The sequence below is a fragment of the Nannospalax galili genome, unplaced genomic scaffold, assembly GCF_000622305.1.
Source record: "Nannospalax galili isolate Female #2095 unplaced genomic scaffold, S.galili_v1.0 scaffold417, whole genome shotgun sequence".
Lineage (NCBI taxonomy): Eukaryota > Metazoa > Chordata > Mammalia > Rodentia > Spalacidae > Nannospalax > Nannospalax galili.
The window spans coordinates 3,615,212-3,638,522 of record NW_008340785.1 but is presented as its reverse complement, the minus strand read 5'-3'; the positions used below and the strand labels follow the sequence as shown (position 1 = coordinate 3,638,522).

Sequence of the window (23,311 nt, the reverse complement as noted above, 5' to 3'; positions counted from 1 at the left end):
ATTTTATTGTTTTTCTATTTCTTTGAAGAACATCATTGGGAATTTAATGGAGATTATATTGAATTTGTAGATTGCCTTTGGTAATATTGTCACTTTCTTCCAATTCATAAGTAATTGATTACTTCTAGCATCATCTTCGATTTCTTTCAGTGATTTAAAGAGTTCACTGGAGAGTTCTTTTACTCCAAGGTTTTTTGTTTTGTTTTTAGGCTATTGTGAATGGGACTGTTTCCCTTCTTTCTTTCTCAACATGCATTTCGGGTCTCATATATGGAATATGTCATCTGCAAATAAGGATACTTCAACTTTTTCCTTTTCTGTACTGTTATTTGCTTGTTTTATTGCCTCATTCCTAATTTTAGTGAAAATTATTTGTTTTTACTCCATTTAGCGTAATGTTGGCTATAAGTTTTATTTATAACTACACTCACAATTGAATGATGATGGCTCAGCAAAGAAATTAGGAGCATAAAATTTAAAATTCTAGAATTAAGTAGAAATGAAAATACAGCATATCCAAATCTAGAAAGCACCTCTAAGAGGAAAGTTTATAGTAACAAGTACCTATGTTAAAACTCAGAAAGATCTCAAATAAATAATGGTTCATTGCAGGGTCCTAGAAAAACAAGCACAAGTCCAATCTAATTTTTTTCAACTCTGTCTTTAAGAAACCTTTGAAAAATCCTGGACTGTTTCATCTTTTATTCTGAATAAAGTTACTTTAAATACTAATTTACAAGTCCCTTGATGGGTATTTGTTTTTATTTATCTCAAGTAAAAGGTGTTTTTAGATCTCAAGTGTCTGAGTGCCATTTCCTAGTCATAGGTAGATGTTTAGTTCAAAACTTCTATTAGGAGGGCATCCACAGAGAGAGACTGAGAAGTAAGAACATTTCATCTTTTATTCTGAATAAAGTTACTTTAAATACTAATTTACAAGTCCCTTGATGGGTATTTGTTTTTATTTATCTCAAGTAAAAGGTGTTTTTAGATCTCAAGTGTCTGAGTGCCATTTCCTAGTCATAGGTAGATGTTTAGTTCAAAACTTCTATTAGGAGGGCATCCACAGAGAGAGACTGAGAAGTAAGAACATGGTGGCCAAAATGGAAAGATCTTTTTGTGATCGCACTTTTTTTTTTTTTTTGAAAAAAAAAAAAAAAGTTTTTTTTGAAATTTTTAAAAAATTTTCTTTTTTATGTTCTCTCTCAAAATGGAAAGATCTTTTTGTGATCGCACTTTTTTTTTTTTTTTGACAAAGAAATAAAAAGTTTTCTTTGAAATATTTCAGCAATCTTCTATTTAATGTACTCTCCTGGCAGCTACACTTGGATTCTCCCTTCTGTGAACAGCATGGTACCAATAAAGATTCCATTTTGGTGTGGCTTTTGTTAACAGAGAAAATGCCACCAGGTTTATTTCTGGGTTTTGTGTGTATGTGTGTTTAACTTTAAATTTTTTTCTTGAGAACTTCATACAAGTATATAGTGAAATATGATATCTAACCCCCATATTTCCCCTCTAACTCTCCGCATACTCACCCAACATGCGTCCCTCCCAACTTCATGTCTTTTAAAAAATAGCCCTCTAAAGTGCAATTAGTGGGTTATATATGGATGGGTGTGGGGTCATCCACTGAGCATGGGAAACCTACCAGTGGCCACATCCTTAAAAAAGAACGGCTCTTCTCACAGCAACTAGTGAGGCCAGGAGATTGTCTATCCCATCTACACCAGGATTTTGACTGGCTTGAGCTTGTGCAGTTCTTGTGCAAGTAGGCACAGCTACTAGGAGTCATGAAATGACCATTTCATGTTGAGAAGACAGCATTTTGCATAGCTCCTCCCCATCCTCTGGCCTTACATTCTGCCTCCTCTTCCACAAAGTACCCTGAACCTTGGTGGTACTGGGTTTAATACAGATATCCTGTGCAGGACTGAGTACTCAAGTCTCTTACTCAACACTGTGACCAGTTATGCATCTCTCCACTGACTATTGCTGACTGCAAAGAGAACCTTCTCTGGCCGAGGCTGACAGCAACCTGGGTCTGGTCCCAAGAGCTCCACCTAATCTTTGGTCACAATTTCATTTCTCATGCTGGGAGTCTTACTAAGTCAAGGAGGCTGTCTGCTGACCTGTCAGAGCCTCTGCATTTGAAACTGCTTTTCGTGTGCAGTTTCACGAATCCTGCCTCTCTTTAAATCAGGACGTCTTTAGATAGAGTGAATCTGTCTGGAGAAAGCTGGCAGAACAAAAGCTCAAATTATTACCAAAATGCTTAAATACGTTGCCAAAAGTTCTTTGTTAACTCCTCTAAAGTATCTTAAAAAAAAAAAAAAATCAGATCAAAAAGTGATCCTTCCATTCTGAAGAAAAATTTAATTCTAGAATTTTGTTTTGTACTTTTTTCTTTTTGTTATTGTTGTTTTGAGACAGTAACTCATGCAGCCACCCAGGCAGGCCTCAAACTTGCTATTTAGACAAGGAGAGCCTTGACTGATTTTCCTGGCATGGCAGACATGCACCACCATGCCCAGCTTCGTGCTTTTATTTCTAAGATATTCAATTGAAACCATGTAGTCTGTAACACCAGTATTAGGCTTTCTAAAGGTATCCTTCCCCTGCTAACTGAATTAAATGGGTCATTAAAAACTCTGACAGAACAATGCCAAGCATGCTGGACTGAATAAAATATCATGGACCCAAATATCAGACAACTTCCTGCATCAGTGAACCCACTGCTTATGTGATTCCAAACAGAACGGCCATTCTCAGGGCAGCTCTGGGCCTATGCTGGCTAACCAAACTTAGAGGGTAAGGCCCTACACAAGACCTCATTTTTACATGTTTCAGTAAAGTCTCAACTTTTGATTAAAAGGGAGAAAACCAAAAAGAACTGATTAACTTACCCAATTTGGAAAACTGAAGCAGTCTGTTGGAAAACTAGAAAGATGACTTCAGACTTGAACAGGGATTATAATGTTCCTACAGTAACAAACACAGCACTATTCATTGAAATGTACACAGGCTTGGCTGCTGTATTTATAGCATCTATCATTGAAAATCTCCCTATCTTCCAAGAAAGGCCTTGAGAAAAAAATGCTTTTTAGCAAATGAAATGATAAGACAGACTTAAAAAGCAGAAGTCTCTGTTCTAGTCAAAGATTCTCCTATATAACTTATGGAAAGTTTTTAGTCAGCATATTCTTGTCACTGAGAACCCAGGAGAGCCGTAATTTCAAATACATTCTGACATTAACATTAGGGACAATGAAGACATAAGCCTTTTTCTAAAAAATTTATTTCTCTGTAAATACAAATCCCAACATCAACAAACAAGAATCCAGTGGAAAAATACTAGTCATTAATATTGAAAACATTTTTCTTAGTTTTAATAAATAGAACTTTGGCATTCAAATTTCTAGCTGTAAACCCTATCAAAAAACAAAAGCAGAAACAACTCCTTTACAAAAAAGGAGGCACAAATGAAAGGTCAGAAGGCATAAGCCAACCAGTGGCTTCACATTTCTTTTTACAATAACTGTATTTCAATTAAGTCATAAACACTGTATTTACACATGAGGTATTCTGGTGGTTCAAAAACTGAACCTAGTTTACAAACCCACCAGTCTCAGTGACTGATTGCACACTGCTGTGCTTTTAATGTGACCACCTAGCACCTTACTACTTCTGGTCATCATGCCAATGTGATGCTCAATTACACACTTGTGTATTTAAATAACTACTTATATATACACACACACACACATATATATATATGTACACATATACACAAATGAATACATTCTAAAGGCATTTCCTGCTCACTATATAGAAAAGGCTGGGCTTCAAACACAAACATATATGATACATCCTCTCATGTTTACTAAGGTAGTCACCTTCTAACTAGAAACAACTCTTAAAAATTTCTTAAATCTGTTTACAAAAGAACAAGGTGCAATAATCATTCTTACAGCTCATGTAAGATAGAAATAAACACTGCAGGCAAAAAGGCACAAAAGGTTCTCTCTGTATATAGCTGCAACAGTGCCGCTGATGACTTACTGATTTAAAAGTACATTCATACTATATTCAGTATTTCCTTTAAATAAGAAGAAATCCTCAATCTTTCCCTTTCATGATTAAAACATGATACATCCACACAGCAATTACTATCAATGGCATTTTGGGTCAAAGCTGGAAATTTTACACAAACTAGAGAAAGTTTCTTAGTTTGTGAACACTGAATTGTCAGACATGAAAACAAAATGATAGCTATTAGCTACGGGTAATTTCAAATAATGTATTTGTGTGTGCATGGTTATTATGAGAATGTATTATATAATTCATATCTAGAATAGAAATCTACATGAGAATTCCAACAACCCAAACCAAAGGTGTGCTCGAGTTGAACTGTGCTATGTAAAGCGCAGTCCAAGTGCTCAGTGAACTATTACTGATATTTAAAGAACACTCTTCAATAAAATAATCCATTTACAAATATGTTCTGGGAGATTGCTACTGAATCTGAAACAAGGACAGCATTTCCTCCCAAGCTCCTAAGTCAGATCTGTGCAATATTCATTTTAGCAATACATTCTAGCCCATGCAATTTTTCTAATCTACCGAAAGAAGCCTAATTCAGTTTAATAAATGTCATGACTGAAACGCTCACCAAGATATAATAATGTTAGCATTAAATATTGAAGCTTATTCTAAATATAAAAGGAAACTCTGCTTTTAAAAATAAAATACTGCCATATCATACCTAATCAAGACTTACATTATTAAAATTAAGAGGTCATAGACAATTTACTAAGCTTAACATCATTCTATTTTTCTGACATCAAATGCAAAGAGTGTTATTGTGTCCTTGATTCAGCCAATTTTGCCTGTGCAGATAGGATCTTTCATTGAGATAACTGTCACGTCTGCCTCTGTTCCATGTGACTGTGCTAGAGTGACTTCAACTTTAACAGATTAAAAATAAAAAAATACTGAGTGACTCTTCCCAAGAGGACTTAATATACAAAACCATAATTGAAAAGAAATTTCATTACCTTTGGAGATTTACAAATAGATTCACTCTAGAATTTAGTTTACTTTTCATTTATGCCTCTATCACTGTAATAACTTCCATGAACATCCTGGTTCAAAAACAGGGACAAAAGAAAAACACTACAGTATTGCTATTTTTCCATCTTACTTGATCTAATGGTAATTTTTTTTTATGATGCCAGTATTATTACTGTTCTAATACAAAGGCGTCTTATTAGATGATTTTCAGAAAAATTAAATGCTGACTGCCTAGGACACTACCAGTTTCATGTTCCTCAGAATCCCCTTCAAAGCTGTCTACTTATTATCAAGGTCCCTTCACTATCTTCAAACTCTAAGAGATTGTTATATCCAAACTATCATATCTTAATTCTTTTACAACAGTACTACACAATTTAAGAAACTAAAATGCATCAGGAGCAGTTTGATAATTTCCCAAGTAAAAAAAAATTGTTTACCCCAAGACATGTGAACTAAATTCTTTAAGTTTTAGAAAACTAACCAAAACAAAAAATTATTTTACCCCAAGTAGACAGAAGACAAATGTGTATCTATATCTATCTGGTTATAAACTGACAGACAGATGGATAGAGAAGATAAAGATAGACATATACACTAAAACAAATGACTATAAATTTGTTTAAAAAAAAAACAGTAACAAGTTCAAAGCCTCAAAACACAAACTAAAAACCTAGCAGATATATAAGAACCTTCTGGTCCAAATCAGAGATGGCTGTTCATTGTTCTATTATGGTGGGTGCCTTTATTTCTAAAATCATAGCAGGAGATGAGGAACTCTATTCAAAGAGAAGGTAAACAGGTTACTTGCTGCATTGTGGTTGAACTATGTAGATTCTATCATCTACTTTACTGGACAGGGTCATCTGAACAGACATTAATATTTTCAGGGCATCTATTTTTGCATCCACTTTTTAGAATAAACTTATGATTCCTTGATTGTCTTCAAAGTACTAATATTAAATTCCAAAGAACACATTTTTAGAGTCAAAATCTTACCAGTGACTAAGTCCCTCTCTGGGTTAAGGAAGTTGGGATGTATAATCACCCCAACACGTTGATTTCTTAGTAGTCAGATCCTAAGAGAAGTACGGAAGATTCAACACTGAACCTAAGAGAAATCTAATGTCTTTATGCTGCATTATAATGAACTATTGAACTGTACCTATCAAATGACTATGAATAGCAGAACACGGCCCAAACTATGAACTGTTTTCCTGGGTAATCTCCACAAAGGCCTGTCCTACTATGTTTTTATTGTTGAGATTAAGAAAAATCTTTTCTAGGAGTAAGCTTTATACCAGTAGACAAGCCTAGTAAGAAAGCAAGTGTGAGATCTGCTGCCAATCAAAACAGTATCTCCTGATAGTTTCACACTCTCTCACCTCTTTAGCCTTGCCTCAATGAAACGTAGTTACACCAAAAATAAAACCAGCTTATAGAAGACAATGCTTTGCCTGTATTTAAAAGAATGTGATGCAATCTCTGAAAGTAATAAAATATATAGTCTTTCCAAAATACCCACTGAAACATTGACAATACTCATTTGGAAGTTTAAAGGATTGTGTGTGCCTGCTTAAAATGAGTTGTGTATCATAGTACTTCCCTGTGCTCCAGATGAAGAACTAACCTAATCAAGTTCATGCTCCATGGAAAACTCCATTTAATGTAATATATCTAATAAAAGAAATATCATTGAAGCTTAGGATTTGTTTTATGCTAGTGTTCAGTCAGATATGAATGTGAGTAGCCTTTATCTTAAAGCAGTTTTAACTGTTAAACTGTAAATACTGAGATATGGATAAATAAGCAACTGTTCCAGAGTTACTTCATTTTTCTTTTTACAATAGTCACTAGAGGCCTTAGAGGGTTTGCATTATATATGGCTTTGCTTACATATATACCTATCATAAATAAAAGTTGCAAATAGTAAGGGGTATGTTGAAATTAATTCAAATTATATAATCTTTCTTATATATAAATTACAGTGCTAATGGAAAAGATTATCATATCAAAATTTCACATTGCTAACAACAGTCCATCATTACCCTGGAAAAACAGCTGGTCTACCTTCAATGGTAACATCAGCCCAATTCAACAGCCTTATAAGTACAATGACTATTTAAAATACAAATGGTTTTGCTTGCTGTTGTCCTTCTATATTAGAACACTCCTGGTTTTGGAATTACTCAGCCTACCCTTGAGAATCCCAAAATGTAATACATGTTTCAATATAAAAATGTTAAGAATTAACAACAGTGTGTGCCTTTTTAGAAGCTTTGCTTTGACCCTTGAAAACCTACTATTCTGTGAAGTGTGTATACATGCATACAAATGCACACACACAGTGCACACACACATACACCCACACCTACACACACCCCACATGTAAAAGAAATCCTACACCTTTATCTGAAGGGCACTGTTCACAGCTTGGTCCTACAATCAGTAGTTTGAGAGAATATGATGTTTTGTTGTTTTTTTTTCTTGTAGACTTTTTTTTTTTCAAATTTTTCAAATTAGTAACTTGATTTGCTTGCCTGATTTGATAAGCCCCTTCAAAACTCCCTTAGTACAATAAATACAACAACAAAATCTATGTGCAAGGCATGTAACTCCTAAAAAAAAAAAAAAAAAAACAAGTGTAACACAGCAGCATGTCACAATGGATCATTATTACTGTGGACCAACACTTGATCACTGGGTAACGCAGTTATCTCCCATGTCCTGAGCATAGCGGTCTGATATCGTAGTCCTTAATTCATCAATGTCCCTCCGTAACTGACATACATCTGACAGTTTTTTCGTGAGTGTTTCTGGGCTGTGGTCATTTTCAGTCTCTTCAACTGAACAGTTCATTGCTGTGTAAATAAAGAATGGAGAGAAAGTCTCAAATTTTTTGAATAGATATTTTATGATTCTCACCTCAACCATATAACTATAATGCTGTACAATGAATACCAGTGAGGTATACCTTTAAACTACATGTTATTTGATATTAAATAGATCTTATCTATGCAATCTTCAAAATTTTTGTCAATTAAAATGTATTAAATTCATGTGACAACACAAATTCAGTACACTTTGTGGATGACAACATTCTCAGAGCCCTGATGTCTCTTTTCCAACTCAATTAGAGCACTTAATTCCTCTCCCTTGACAAAATCTGAAAATCATTTGCATGGCCAGAACAAATACCTGAAATTTTCATGATTGCAAAGGGAGTTTTTACTGGCATTCAGAGAGTCTTCAAACTATACCACAAAAGTACGGGGACCCTATAATCCCAAACAACTGAATCAAGTTTACAGACAGTGGCCTGAATAACTAGGATGAAGCCCTGCCCATCTAGCTTTTAATAATCCACCCTAATTTCTTTTCATAAGCATGTCCCAAAATAAAAGCAAGCAACTTGTGAAGTAAACTTCTATCTTTATTAGCCCTGGCAATTTATTAGTGGCATAAGAGTAAAATAACTGTTTCTTTAACAAACACTAGTGAACATTTGCCATGATCAAAGTATTATGCTGGATGTTGAGGACAATGGCTTATTCTCAATGCTTTATGTACAATTTTATAAACAAATGAGCATAATGTATAATTATAAATGACTTATCACATCCCACAAGATGTAGAAATACAAAAAGAAAAGAATACAGAGACCTAACTGGAGAAATGATTGAGATTTGTTCACTGGTGGGCCAAGGAAGCCAAAAACAAAGTAGTCTGGTAGAATCTGAGAAACTCAGGAAGATTAGTATCCAGTTCTAAAATGTAGAACACCAATTATGAAAGGGAGCAGTTACAAGGAATAAGCTACAGGGGTAAGTAAGGTCCACTATCTCTGTCACAGGACAGTATACTAGGAAAATAGACTTGTGGCTTATACAGAACATTCTGGTACACTATGAAAAATGGATGAAGGAAGGAAGATGAAAAAGATGGGTTACAGAAAGATCAGTCCAAGTTTGGGGCTGTGAAAACATGAATTAAAGTTTGTGTTGTACTGGTAGGAATAAATGTTACATTTAATAAAGCTCAATTATCATCAACTTGGGTGAGGGTCAAGGACTGGGGTCGGGTCACAGATGAAGAAAAAGCAAGTAGAATATGCTGGTGCTACTTACTGTGTGGAGCAGGTTTAGTGTGAAGAAGGGGGGTTCCTATTTCAGTGATGCTGTGCCTGTGATGCTTATGAAATCGTTCAAAAATGTACAGAGAAGTGATTATGATCAGGAGACCACAGAGGCCTCCTAGACCAGTAAGAGATAACTGTTTGTACGGGGGAAAGATATGGTAATAACAGGAAAGAGGAGGATATGGAAAACTTATTCTGAGAGAGTAGGGAATGAAAGGAGAAACAAACAAAAACACCTGATAACTGATGGTGCCTGCGGTTCCCAGTATGAAAGTGGCAGAGAAGTCCACAGAAGATTGAGGCTGAGCAGTTACAAAGGTAAAAGTAGAACTTAGTGTTGTCATGGAACCCAAGGAGGCAGAGAAATTTAAGAAGCATTTAATAGGGTCTGTCAACAGGTAACTGAAGAGGTCATGAGAATTCGAAAGATCCATTGGCTCTTGACAAAGTAGCTGGCTGGTCAAAATTTCACAAAATTAAATGTTAAGGTAAGGATTTGGGGTTTGAAGTTGAAAGCCTAGAAAGAGTACATACTAGAGGCAGGGGTGGTAAAGGTGGAAAGAGCATTGAATTTCCATTTTACTCAAATTGGCATAGGTTTATTGTTTTATTAATTAAAAGGTTAACAAATACTGTACTGAAAATGTAGATTACAAAATAACTGAAGGGAAGACCAGTTCTAAATCATTGAAGAAAATTAGTCTTTTTTGTATGTGAATGTCTACTTGCTCAAAGAGATCATTTCTAACCAAATCATTAATGTTCACCTGGCAAATGTCTTCTCTTCTAAGAATCCATGTTATACACCAGCTATTCCACAAAGCCTTCACAGCCCTTCCCATGTAGTCTTAGTTGTTTCTTTCCTTGTGCTCCCACTGTTCCTTGACCATGTCTCAATTATTGCACTTATTGGAATGATCTAATAATTCGGTTAATGTGGGGGAGACGGCTATGGTCAATTATCTGCATTAGCAACAACTAACTTAGTACCTGGACCATTGAAAGTATCCGGTGTTATACAGTGAATATTATTCAGCAGTGTGTTTTGTATGCCTACACTATGTAAACATCTAGGAAGTGGTAGTAAAATTCTGCTGGCCTTGCTTAGTATAAATATTTTTCAACTGACATACTTTAAGACCACATTTAAATTTTTTGAGCCAAAATAACTATCAAAAGATAAGGTAGTGGAATATTTTTGGTGAAACTAGAAGATTAGTTCTTTCTCTGGTCACATAAGAACCATACTAAGGAAAACACTCAATATAACATGTGTATTCATAAATTTTATTATGTAGTCTTACTCTGATCTTAACCTTTTACTAGTCTGTTTCTTCTCTACTAAAAAGATGCCAACATGACATTTTACTACTAGGAGCCACATGAAGAGATCGGCATTCCTACATAAGTCTCCTGAAAAAGAAGATGCGTACTAGTGTATTACTGGAGCAGTTCTCTCACAATTATGTGTGGAGAAAGAACTGAGAGAATTGGGGGGAGGTGTCACATGAAAAGGAGAAAAGCCAATAGGCATGCCCCACACAAAGTTGGCACATCCATGGGATGAGAATCGGGTTCATGAGAACAACCTGGCACTCACATTTAGCCATACAAGACAAAATGCATACAGAAACTGCGCACTATCTAACAAATATTCTACCAGTGAACATACAGCTGGCTCATTCATCTATACAAATACTATATGAAAGCAACAGAAATTGCTTTTATAAGACTAAATGGAAAACCACTCCTAACTAGCACTACAGGCACACATTCACAGACTCACGTAGGAAACATCTCTAGGCATTCTGCCAAGTAATGGGTCATACACAGCTATGACCTTGTTGATTTTTACAAGTTTTAGATCTGTTATAGCAATAAAAACCTAAAACTACCAACTGAATCAGAGACTTTTAAAGCCAAGTAGGGAAGGAGATCATAAAAGTAAGCAGGGGAAAGGCAGTCAGAAGTTCCATGTCTCTAATTTTTAAGGAATAAAGTAGGACAAGACATCAGTCACTTACATCGGATTCCCAGTAATAATGAAAGATTAGGCTCCTTGCCCTGGGCTCGCTGGTTAAGAATACTACACAATGCTTTCAAGTCAAACAAACAATAGGACATTTCCTTGAACAGCTGGTCAATCACAGTCAAATCAAATAGAGGCCACTTAGACTGAACGGTCTGCTGCTTAGACTGGTCTGCTTCATGGCCCTGATCCAATAAAGAGTATGTCTCTCCTGTGTGTCTTTGGTTCTGTAGTGGATAAAGAAAAAAAGAGTCAGTTATTAGAACAAGAGGAAAGGTATTCAAAAGTCATACAGGCCAACATTTTCCCTGAAGTCTATAAGCAAAAATTTCTTATCAAGGAATCATTATTTTTAAAAAATATTTTATTATTTTTATTTTTGGGTAATAGTAGATTGCCTGCATGTATGGGAAAGTGAACCTGTGTTGTGAAAGGCCCACAGAGGCCCTCCCACAGAGGGCGTCGGATTCCCCTAGAACTGGAGTTACGGATGGTTGTTAGCCACCATGTGGGTGTTGGGAATCAAACCCAGGACTTCTGCAAAAGCAGCCAGTGCTTTTAATCACTGACTCATCTTTCCAGCTGGAATCATTAATCATTATTTTTATTGGGTATGATAATGGTATTGTGGTTATATAAGAAAATATCCTCAACTTTAACTTTGGGGTAAAATGTTGACAGTTAAAATATAGTTTTTAACACATCACGTCCTTAAACAAGGTCAAGTAATTCAGTTAAGACTTAAGAGAAAGTATGATCTGTTCAAATGAGCAAGTGCCAACACTATGCCCTCCTTAAGGATTTTCAGAGTACGTTCATTAGGAACATAAGGTTCAGTTTATGTCTTACTCATTTTGGGGCTTAGTGTTTGTTTAGCATTTGACTTTGTGAAGTCATGAAAACTGTATTCTGAGACATAAGAAAAAAAAGACAAGAAAAATAAGGCTTGTCTTTTTATTGCAATTTTCTTAACAAGCCTAATGTATTTAATTAACTGGCACATCAAAGTTAAGCCTCCAATTCAAACATGTTTTATAATTAATATGCACAAAGTAAGCACTGACTTAAAAGCTAATGAGGGAGTAAATCATCCTTCGAGGCAATCTGAGTTGCTACTCACTTCAAGCAGTACTTTTGTTAATCTCTGTAGGCTTCCTTCTTTCCTTTCTAGCTCTTCCATCATGTTTTGTGCAGTCAATTTCTCTTTAGAAAGTTTCCCCTGCATAGACTAAAACAACAACAAAACTGTAAACAAATATGTTAACACATAAAACGAAAATTTCAATCTAATATATGTAAGCAGAAATGCTGCCTTTGAGTATTTTAGACCTTTTCTCCTTCCTAGTCCCTTAAATGAAGCTGTCATCTTTAAATCAATTCTTATTTTAATAGAGTAGATGATTCCAAAGAAAAGGGAGATGATATCAAAAGTTCTTAATCTGCATAAAACTTGTTAAATCTAAGGTTTCTGTTTAATGCTGTACTACACATAATTCTTATTTTATTAATTGATGTTTTATATATTAGAAGTATACTGCCCACAAAGCAATACTGTCTTACATTTTTGGACGGTTAATAAAGTGTAAAACGATTGACTCCGAACACAGTTCTATCATTTAAAGCATAGCTAAACTCCCTTCTCTCCCTTCTGTTTTATACTAGCCTGAGCAGTGGAAATGATACCAGATGCAGGCCACAGGTCTATTAACTTTGATGAATTAATCTCCTTACTCCCTCATAAAATTACAAATCATGTAGATAAGATAGTATTGTAAAAAGAAAAAATCCTGAGAAGCTGGGCATGGTAGTGCACACCTTTGGTTCTGGCACTAGGGGAGGCAGGCGCAGAAGGATCTCTGTGAGATCCAGGCCAGCCTAATCTACACAGTGAGTGCTAGGCTAGCTGGGGTTACAGGGAGACCCTGTCTCAAAAAGACCAAAACAAAACAAAATCCTGAATATATAAAAACAGCCTAGCAGATGTCGTGGGTCATTCAGCTAGCTGCTCTAACTTTTATTCACACACCACAGGAAAAACTTGCCATAAATTCTGTAGTTACTAGGGAAGCCTAGATGTTTCTATCAGCTTTTATTTCTGTGTGGTTAGACCATAAAATCAAACATATGAACGGAGGATGGAAATCATTTTCCCTACAAGTCTGTGTTTATTATTAACTCTGAACATGCTTCAGTATGCTACCAACACATGTAGCACATAATTCATCATGAATGTGCTTCTTCACACACACACACACACACACACACACACACACACACACACAATTAGTCCTGCCTGTGATGAGAGGACAGCTGTCACAGAGACCAATATATGACACATACAGCTGTTTTATAAGGGACAGATGTTCAAGTTGTTGATTTTAAATTTCATTTGCTAAACTGTTCAAAACTATTATATTTAATAACTTAAAAGCTAGATAAAAAACTGAATAAAATCTTGTAACAGGTATACTTTCTTACAGAGAAACTTGTTTTCTATTCCTTCAAAATGGACTTGACAGTACAAAATCAACAGGGAGCTCCCTGAACCTGTATATTTTTTGGATACTACAATTATTTTATAACTTCATTTGACTGAATGATATACGGAGATTTATATACCCAGCTGGAGATTTATGTTTCCTGGCCTAACAAGATCATTTATCTATAATCCATAATTCAAATAAAACTTTCTGTGGTTTTATTAGAATTATAGGAGGAAAGTATCACAGATAAACTACTCTAAAACTAGCATTTTAACAATAAAAAATACCTAAAAGGGGTATTTTCATAATTCTGTAATACAATACCTTAAGTTTAGTTTTTATAATTTTACCAACTCAGTCATTTGACTATGAATAACAATTAGCTTGTGATGATTAATGTGTTTCCATGTAAAACTGAAATTAAGATAGTTATGAAGTACATAACTGTCTCATCAAAATAAATCAGAAATGCTTGGCAATAGGGTCGTCACAAGAAGGAAAACTGAATTTGAGAAATAACATCAAGATCAACACATCAAGTTGGGTGTCAGGAAGCTCCTTAATAGGGGAAAAACTCAAATACACTTCTCCTAAAAAGTCCAAATTCTGAATGCTTCCTAGCTATATTGCTAAAGGTGTCTGACAATAACATTTCACCTAAAACATTAATTACTTCTTTATTCTAAACCATATGAAAAAGCATGCATCTACAAGTTAGAGACAAATAGAAGAAACTTTTAACTAATCTTCTTATGGTCTCACTAGATTAAAAGTAAAGAGAAAACAGAACAAAATCTGATTATTAATCTAGGTTTCCAAAAGTAAACAGTTCAGGCAGTTCACAATACCATTTGTCTCTTTCTTTCTAAATCGTCTGCCATTTAACAACAGAAAGAGGTTCTGGTAAGTACTTCCTTTTGATATTTTACTTAATGTTCACAGGAGCTTTTGAGATATTAGTATTTATAAATGTAAATGTGCAACACATTTTGAGAAATGAATTCATAATACCAATTTATCAAGTTATTCTTCTATGCAAACAACAAAGAAAACTGATAGGCATTTCAGCTGATTTATTCTATCAAGAAAGAATAAAATGAGCTGGGCATGGTGACACATGCCTTTAACCCAGCACTGAGGAGGCAGAGGCAGGCAGATCTCTGTTAGATTGAGGCTAGCCTGGTCTACATAGGGAGTTCCAGGTCAGTTGGGGATACAGGAAAGCCTGGTTTCAAAAAGGAAAAAAAAAAAAATGAACCACATGTTATTTCACAAAGAACTCTGAATTTTTGAGATATCATGATTTTAAAAATTGCTTATATAACCACACTTGAGTTTCCTCCCTTTGAGTGGGTGTTTGTCAAATTAGGTGGCTGTTGACTGCCCCCAATATAAGAGTGCCACTATTGCACCAATGACGTATGCTGTGTTGGCCACTAATGTGGTTATTTGGTCTTTAAGCTGGTGTTGGATTGTCCATTGATGCTTTCCCTTGGTACCTTCATAGCACCCTCCAAAGCTACAAAAGCTAGCCTTCAGGGGAAGTAGTTGCAGGTCAGTTTGCAGCTCTATTGCTCCAAATCCTGTGTCCAAAGTATGTTCTGTCTTCGGCAGTAGGGTCTAACTTTCAAGTTCTGTGGCAATAGCCTGAGTAAATTTTGGGAGTCTCTTGGATACCCTGGCCGACAACTCAAAGGAAGGTATTTTGTGCCTGGCATTGTTTCATGCCATGTAGCCTCCAGCTATAAACATGGACTCATGTAGAGATAATGTACGTGCAATTTGTCAGTAGGTTGTTGGACTAGGTAGTCTCTCCCTCTCTCTCTCCTCTCTCCTCTCCTCTCTCTCTCTCTCTCTCTCTCTCTCTCATTTCTGCCATGGTTTCCCCAATTTAATGTGTCCCCATTTTCCCCACTTCTCCCTTGATAATACCCATCACCTATGGTCCCATCTCTCTTGAGCTCTTTCTTTCCCTTTATTCCCAAAGATTCCTTGTATAACCCTCCTCCCCTCTCCCATTTAAATAACCCCATTTTTATCCATTTCTCCTTTAGTAACACCTGTTTCCTACTGTTCTTCTCTCTCAGGTTCTTTCTTTTCCTTTATCTCTCTGGTTCCTTTTCATTTCTTACTACGTGCAAAATATGTATCCTTATATTTACAGACAAATATCCCAGTCACCACTCATCAAAGAAGCTCATTTCGCACCAGTCAGAAACTATTACCAAGTACCACAATGGTCACACACAAACATTGTCTATGAATTGCCCAGACCTAAGTGACACATCTATAATGCAACATCTACACCTAAGACTCATGGAACATAGAACAGGGATTTGGATAATGAAGCTTCCTCATGCATCAGAGGGCCAGGAACACAAAAGATCACAAACAGCCAAAGTATAGAGATCAAGAGTCTGCTGAATGCTCGTCCATGGACAGGACCCCTTTGTTAAACTTCACCCACCCAAGGCTCAAGGACCATTGTGGAAGAGGGGGTGGAAAAGTTGTAAGAACCAGGGAAGAGGTTCATGATGATATGGAAAACAGAGTCCTATAAGCTCCTGGGAACCTGGTTATATGATTCATGGCAACAGTGTCAGCACACACAGATCCCATGCAAACTCAGGTAGACAATAACCCAGCATAGAACTGGGAAAATGAACAGTTGACCTCAATCTTATCTGAAGGAATGTTGGCAAGCTGATTGCTGCTGGATGAAGAAGAGCTGATCTTCCTAAAACAAGGGACTCTCCATAGAGAGGCTGACTAGACTTAGTGGACAGATTTGCACTGGGGAATGGTTGGAGACACTGACAACCCAGTGGGCCTGACAGGGATGACAAAATATATGGACTCCAGTGTTGGGGAGAGGGGGCTGTGGAAGGGTGCCAATGGGGATGGGGGTATAAAGATGATTGAGAGTTTTTGAGATGTTCTGTATGAAATACACAAAAAAATTTAATACTGGCACCCTAACCTATGTATGAATGAATGGCCTTTATTTTCTGAAATAAATATTTGGCTTTGTGAAATGCAGAATACCAATCTGTTCACAATTCCTTAGCTATGTCATAGTGTAATTAAATCAAAGGTCTGAATTAGGTTTTAAATGTCTATAATCTGTGTTAAGCTGAAGAGTCTTAAAATTCTGCTAAGTTAATAACCTACAGGTATTTATCATGATCATTTTCAAAGTTGAAACATAGTTTTAAGTGCATAAAGTTTACACATAAGACTCTGGAAATACAAAAATAGTTCGCGTGAAGGAAAGCCACATGTGCTATAGCAAACACATTCTATATAATCTGTAAACCCTTAAAAGGAGTCATCTGAAAGAAAACTTACTAGTTTTCTTGCATATACATGTGTATATACCACACATTCACAAATATACATGCATGCACCTACATACATATCTCATAAGACTTACAAAAACTTACTACTTGATGCAATTATCTAGGCAAGCATTGTTCTATGTACGAGGTGATACATCAGTGAACAAAATAGTCAAAGCTAGTGGCCATTTTGGAATTTTTATTAGAAAGAAAAAAACCAAGGGAAATAAATGTTAGTTATATAAATGCTATATATTAAAGTTTGTTTACTGTTGCAGAGAATAAACAAAGCATGGTTGGAAAAAGATATTAAGCAAAGGTTTAATGTGAGCAAGGGACTGTGTCTGCCAGATAGTCAGAGAATATGTTTCAGACAGTGCAGAAAATCTGGGACAGATGTCGCCTTCTGTTTGATTAAAATAAAATAGGGGCAAGAAAGTCACAGTGACAAATCAGATTAGTAGCAGAGGAAGGCGCTGTTGGGAACAAACTGTACAGGCCTCATAAATTAATGTAGGAACTTTGATTTTTATTCTGGAAAAAATGAGCCATTGAAGAGTTCTGAACAGAGATACTATATGATCTGTTTCTTGTTCAACAGGATTACTTAAGCAGCTGAGAACAGACTATGGAGACACAGGGTGAAAGCCAGAGGAACAAAAGAAAATAGCTTGGATGAGGGTAGCAATTGAGGAGATGGGGACAGGATTTATTTTTAAGGTAATAGAATTTTCTGAGAAATGTGTGATAAGAGTTAAGGGTAAAATTAGTATTTCAGGACTGAACAAATGGAAGAGCAGATTTGCCTTTAATAGGAAATCTGGATGATATGGCAACGTTTGCTTATTTTAGTGGTAGGAGAAATTTTTTTTTTAAGTTTTGAGTATGTTACATCAAGTATGTCAAATGGTGGTGCTGAATAAGCACTTTACATACAAATAGGAAGCTTTGAGGGATAATTTTGAGCTGGAAAGAAAAATTAGGGAGTTCCTGTGTCTACATGTTAGGACTCTAAGTCCTACTACAGAGATATTTGTATATCCACATGGAATGGGGCTACTGGAAGGAAGGGGGCAAAGAGGAGAGGAGGATCAACAAAAACAGAGAAATGTACAAAAGAACAACACAACAATGAAACCCACTACTTTGTATGCTAATTTAAAGAAAAAACAATTAATAGAAAAAGAATTGCTTGTATTCTGGACCAGTACCCATGCTTCGGCTAGGTCTAGTCTTTTTTCACAAGTTTAGATAAGAAGCTTCTAGTTAAAGCTTCCCCTAAAGAAATAAAGCTTCCTATTTATTTACAGTAGTCATTGTTTAAGAAAAACATACTTGTGAAATGATGGAGTGTAATACTCATGAAAATGTTAAGTTATGGGGCTGGAGAGTTGAATCAGCAGTTAAGAACACTGGTTGCTCTTGTAGAGAGGACCCACATTCGATTCCCAGCACCCACATGACAGCTAAAAACTATAACTCCAGTCCAGGGGTTCCAACATTCTCTTCTGACCTTCATAGGCACTGTATGACATGGTGTACTTACATACATGTAGGCAGTACACTTATAAACATAAAATAAAAATAATAAAATACTTTCCTTTTTGTTATTAGCAAAAACAATGAGTCTTTCTGTAAGAAACAGTATATTTTAAAATGAAATGCAGATCTTTTTTAAAGGTTAAAAACTCATTCAATTTTATGTCTTACAGGGTTTATACTGAGCTCAATATTGTATAACTGTATTAATTCAACTGTGAACCTAAAAATTTTATAGCTACTTTTGAAAGAGATGTATCTTTGCTCTGGAAATTGTTAGAGTAGGTTAAAGCTGTAATGAAATGTTTCTTCTAAAAAATAAAAAAATAATAAAAAAATAAAATATTTTTTAAAACTTAAAGTTACATGATTCAAGTATATATTACCAAAAGAATTTTCATAGTTTGATCACCAAATCTTAGACTCCTAGGCTTTGAACTTGACTTTTCCTTTTATTTTTAACTCCTTACATCTATTTAAGAAATAAGAGGTGTAGGGTACAAAACTTAATATAAATATCTTACTATATGAAGCTGAAGTTGAAAACCAAAAGGGCAAGTTACAGATGTTGTAGTCCTTCAAATAAGTAGAGTGTTTAGTGTTTGGGGAGAGCTTAGGGCACAGAAATTAAGAGTTGTCATAGATTGAATTGAAGCCACGGCCTTGGAAGAGGTGAGAATCTAGAAAGGACAAGATTTTAATGACTAGCCTTAAGGAATGTCAGTTGTTTTATTCTGTTTCGTAAAAGGCTAGGTGCACTCCTTGAACAAATATTTACTGATTATCTTTTTTGGGGCAAGACACTGTGATAATGCTAACTTGGATAAAGAAAGAGCATCCATTAAGCTCACAAAATAAACCTATCAGAAAATAAAACCAAGTATTTTATTAGAGCTCATTGAGCTCTAATACCACCATACAATAGACTATAATGCATTAAAAAAATATATTTCACTTTGGAGACAAAACTTCCCAATTCTATTTCTACACAACTGAATGTAAAGTATTTCCCAAAAAAAGATACTAGTTTTCTCTTGTGCTCCAGTTTAAAACCAGAATCTCTCATACATAGGAAAATACCTTTTATTTAAAATTATCTGTCCCAAGACTGCCACACAGAAAGAATAAGACCAATATCTCTGGTGCATTTATGGCCCTTAGGATTTCTCATCTTGACACAGGCTGGGGAGATGGCCCAGTGGTTGAAATGCTTGTGTAATTCTACCCTCTAAATGGCAGAGATGAGCCTGGATCCCAGAGCAAGTTGGCTGGCAAGTCTAGCCATATTGACTGGGTCTCAGTTTAATTGAGAGACCCCCTCCTCAGTAAGTAAGGAAAAGTGTGACTGAGGATGATTCCTGACATCAGTTATGGGCTTCCACACATGAGCACCAGCACCCCCTACACACACACATATGAAAAACAGAAAACAGAAAACACAAAAACTGAAGAGTAAAGCCAGAATCATATACTCTCAAGTCAAACAGTAATTTTAATCTTAGTTTCCTGTCCAAATCTCAGCTTTTTTTGTGTATAAAAAAATGTTTTGCTACTCTGTGAGGTTACTACTGAAGTTTAAGAAACAACCACAGAGCAGCCTTCCCTCAGTATAGGCTATTATCATCAGTTCACTGGCACCTTAAAAACACTGCACTTTCACTTGTTTTTCATAGGCTCACATATTGAGTATCAATAAGCCCCATAAATTTAACTGGTCTAGACTATAAAAAATGTCTAGTCTATCTGTTGGAAGACCCACTTTTACAGTCTCACTGGTCAATTACCTGGTGATAGAACCACTCCTAGGAAGGCAGGTTCACCTTAAGTTATGCTAAATAGGTGGGCAGAACACCTGGTGGTTAATGAGGTAGCAAATATTTCCTGCCTGGAACTAGCACAGGTCTCTGCAGAACTTCCAGACCAGCCAGCCATGTAGCTCTCTGTAAGTCTGTCTGCTTTCCTGAACTCTTCAGGAAAGTGTAATTTCTCCTTTTCTTCTTCATGCCTTTCTTACTAAACATGCTTTCTTTAAGGCTTTGGGCTGCCCCCAGCATCTTGTAGATCTTCACTTTTTCTCTAAAGCTTCCCTCTCCCAGCCATGTGGCTGTGAGTCAGCCCCATGTCTCACCTCCGTGCAGGCTCTAAACCTGCATGGCTTCATGGATTTCTTTCCTTCTTCCCACCATTCACCTCCTCAAGGCAGCTGCCAAGACTACCAGCTCGCCTGCCTTGAGGATTTTTCTTCAAGATTCTAATAAAATTGTAAAAGCTTCCATTTGGGTCCATTCTTAGACATTAAGATGTTTGCACATGCATTTCTAATCTCTATATATCTGATTATATATCTGATTATATATCTGATTGTCACAGTTGGTTACTTTCTGAGCTCCTTGGCATCTAAGCATGGCTATAAAGTCATCAAGTAGATTTCAATGGTAATGTTTTTCATATCTACTAACTATTAAGGAGCAAATTTTTATGCTTTGAAACATGCTTTCTTTAAGGCTTTGGGCTGCCCCTAGCATCTTGTAGTTTTTCACTTTTTCTCTAAAGTTTCCGTCTCCCAGCCATGTGGCTGCGAGTCAGCCATGTGTCTGACCTCCCTCACAGGCTCTAAATCTGCTTGGCTCCATGGCTTTCTTCCCTTCTTCCCACTATTCACCTCCTCCTCAAGGCAGCTGCCAAGATTACCAGCTCGCCTGCCCTGAGGGTTTTTCTTTAAAATTCTAATAAAATTGTAAAAGCTTCTGTTTGGGTCCATTCTTAAATTCTTTTATGAATGAGACCAAGAACCCCCTGGGGGACCCTCTTTCTCCCTGTTTTAAAATGGCAAACATTCAATCTCCTTTCCTCATTGCATTGCTCTGGATTGATATAAGGAGAATTTTCAAAATATATGTAAAATCTTGAGACTAGAGAGATGGTTTAGCAGTTAAAGAGCCCTTGCTGTTCTTGTAGAGGACCCCAGTTTAGTTCCCAGCACCCACCTCAGGCAGTTTAAAACCACCTGTAACACCAGCTCCAAGGGATGTGATGCCCTCTTCCAGTCTTCACAGGCATCTGCACATACATGACAGACACATACACATGCACATAAATAAAAATAAAAGTTAAAAAAAATCTCTTAAAATTTTGAAAAAACTGAAAGAAATAAGGAATATGTAAACACCATAAGTCATTTTTAGTATTCTGTTTATAAGATTCTAGGATTGTATATAGCACTCATTCTTTAAATTACCTATTACTGTACAATGAGATATAATTTAAAAAAAAATCTGCCTAGGAGCTCTGCTTTCAGCATGGCAGCATGGAACTCTGCAAGCCTGCTCTCCAGTGACACTGATGAGTGTAGGAATGACTTACACAAAAGACAGAATCTAGTTTAAGGACTTTTACTAAACCTTGCACCAAAAAGCGACTGTAATGCAAACAAGCTCCAGAGCCAAGTACTCTTGCAACCCAGGACCTGACCTTGGACACTACACTTTGCCCTCCACCCAGGAATGTGGGCTTGTGTGAATTAGCATATCAAACCACTTGAAAGCAGTTTACTCATATTCCTATTTGTATCTTCACTGAAAACAGAATAACTGAGGAGTATGTTTGACATTGTGTGCAGGAGATAGTTTAGGCTTAGGAATTAAAGGGCATGCTTCCCGGTTAAGGGTATATTCAAGCTTGGAGTTCCCTAACTGATTCTAGAGAAAGGTTTGAGTGAAAAATGAGTGAAGCCCAGCTTGGGAGAACATTTTCATGAGAGATCTAAAGGAACAAAACTCTCAGAGTTCAGGCTCACTTTTAAAACTAATGTTAGGAGTTAGGCTACTCAGGTACGTGGCTTAGGAACATCGAAGATGAGTATTATAAAAGAAAACATTTAAAAGTTGCTGGAAATAGTCCTACAGTCATATAGCAAATAAGGACACATTCATTCAAAAAATATATACTAAAACTCATCAGAAACAGCAAGACTGTGGGGTGCATAAAACAAAACCCTCTTCATTTTTACCCACTCACAGTTCATTAAGATGGAAATTCCACACCAGACTATTAGAGTCAACATATTCCCCCCAGCTCCCAGTTGGAGAGCTATCTTCCCATAAGAGATAGGACATCAATATGCCCAGCTACCTGTAACTTAAGACAAGTTTCAAGAGAGGGTAGACAAGAGGTGGGGGCTCCTTTCGGGTCCCTACATGGGATGGAGGCTTTACCTTGGGAGTGGTGCTCCTAAGAAGATGGGGTCCCTTGTTGTTTGTGGGATAAGGGTTACATGCTGGGAGAGGCAAGTCAAAAACACTGAGAGATGCTGCCCCTACTCTCATTACTGAAGGAAGGTAAACTCCTTGAGGGTGTTACTCAAAAGTGGTAAGGGCCTGGAAGATGGGTCAGTTCATAAAAGCAAACCTGACAACCTGAGTTCAATCCCCAGAATTCATGTAAAAAGTTGAATGCAGTGGTACACAGATGCAATTCCAGTACTTCTAAGGAGAGATGGGAAGTAGAGACAGGAGAATACCCAAGGAACTCTCCGGCTGGTGAGCCTGGAGTACGCAGTCCAACAGCAGAAACAAGCATAGAGAGCATGCTTCAACAAGGTAGAAGGCAAGAACGGATTCCCCAAAGTCCTCTCATCTCCATATGCATATTGTGACACATGTGTGTACCCATGAGGGTGTATGCACGCACACACCTATACAGCCATACATTT

At 36.4% G+C, this 23,311-nt stretch overlaps 1 protein-coding gene across 2 annotated transcripts in view; it reads right to left on the bottom strand.

Moving 5' to 3' along the window:
* Positions 1-3,281: 3,281 nt before the first annotated feature.
* The window catches only part of Cep85l (centrosomal protein 85 like), a 176,628-nt gene continuing 156,598 nt past the window's right edge, over positions 3,282-23,311 (bottom strand). For both annotated transcript variants that reach the window (XM_017798871.2, XM_029564808.1), the window contains exons 11-13: positions 12,361-12,468; positions 11,236-11,467; positions 3,282-7,934 (exon numbers count right to left, since the gene is read on the bottom strand). In XM_017798871.2, the coding sequence (XP_017654360.1) occupies positions 7,771-7,934; positions 11,236-11,467; positions 12,361-12,468 (504 nt within the window). In that variant the 3' untranslated portion in view covers positions 3,282-7,770. The remainder of the gene's footprint in view (positions 7,935-11,235; positions 11,468-12,360; positions 12,469-23,311) is intronic.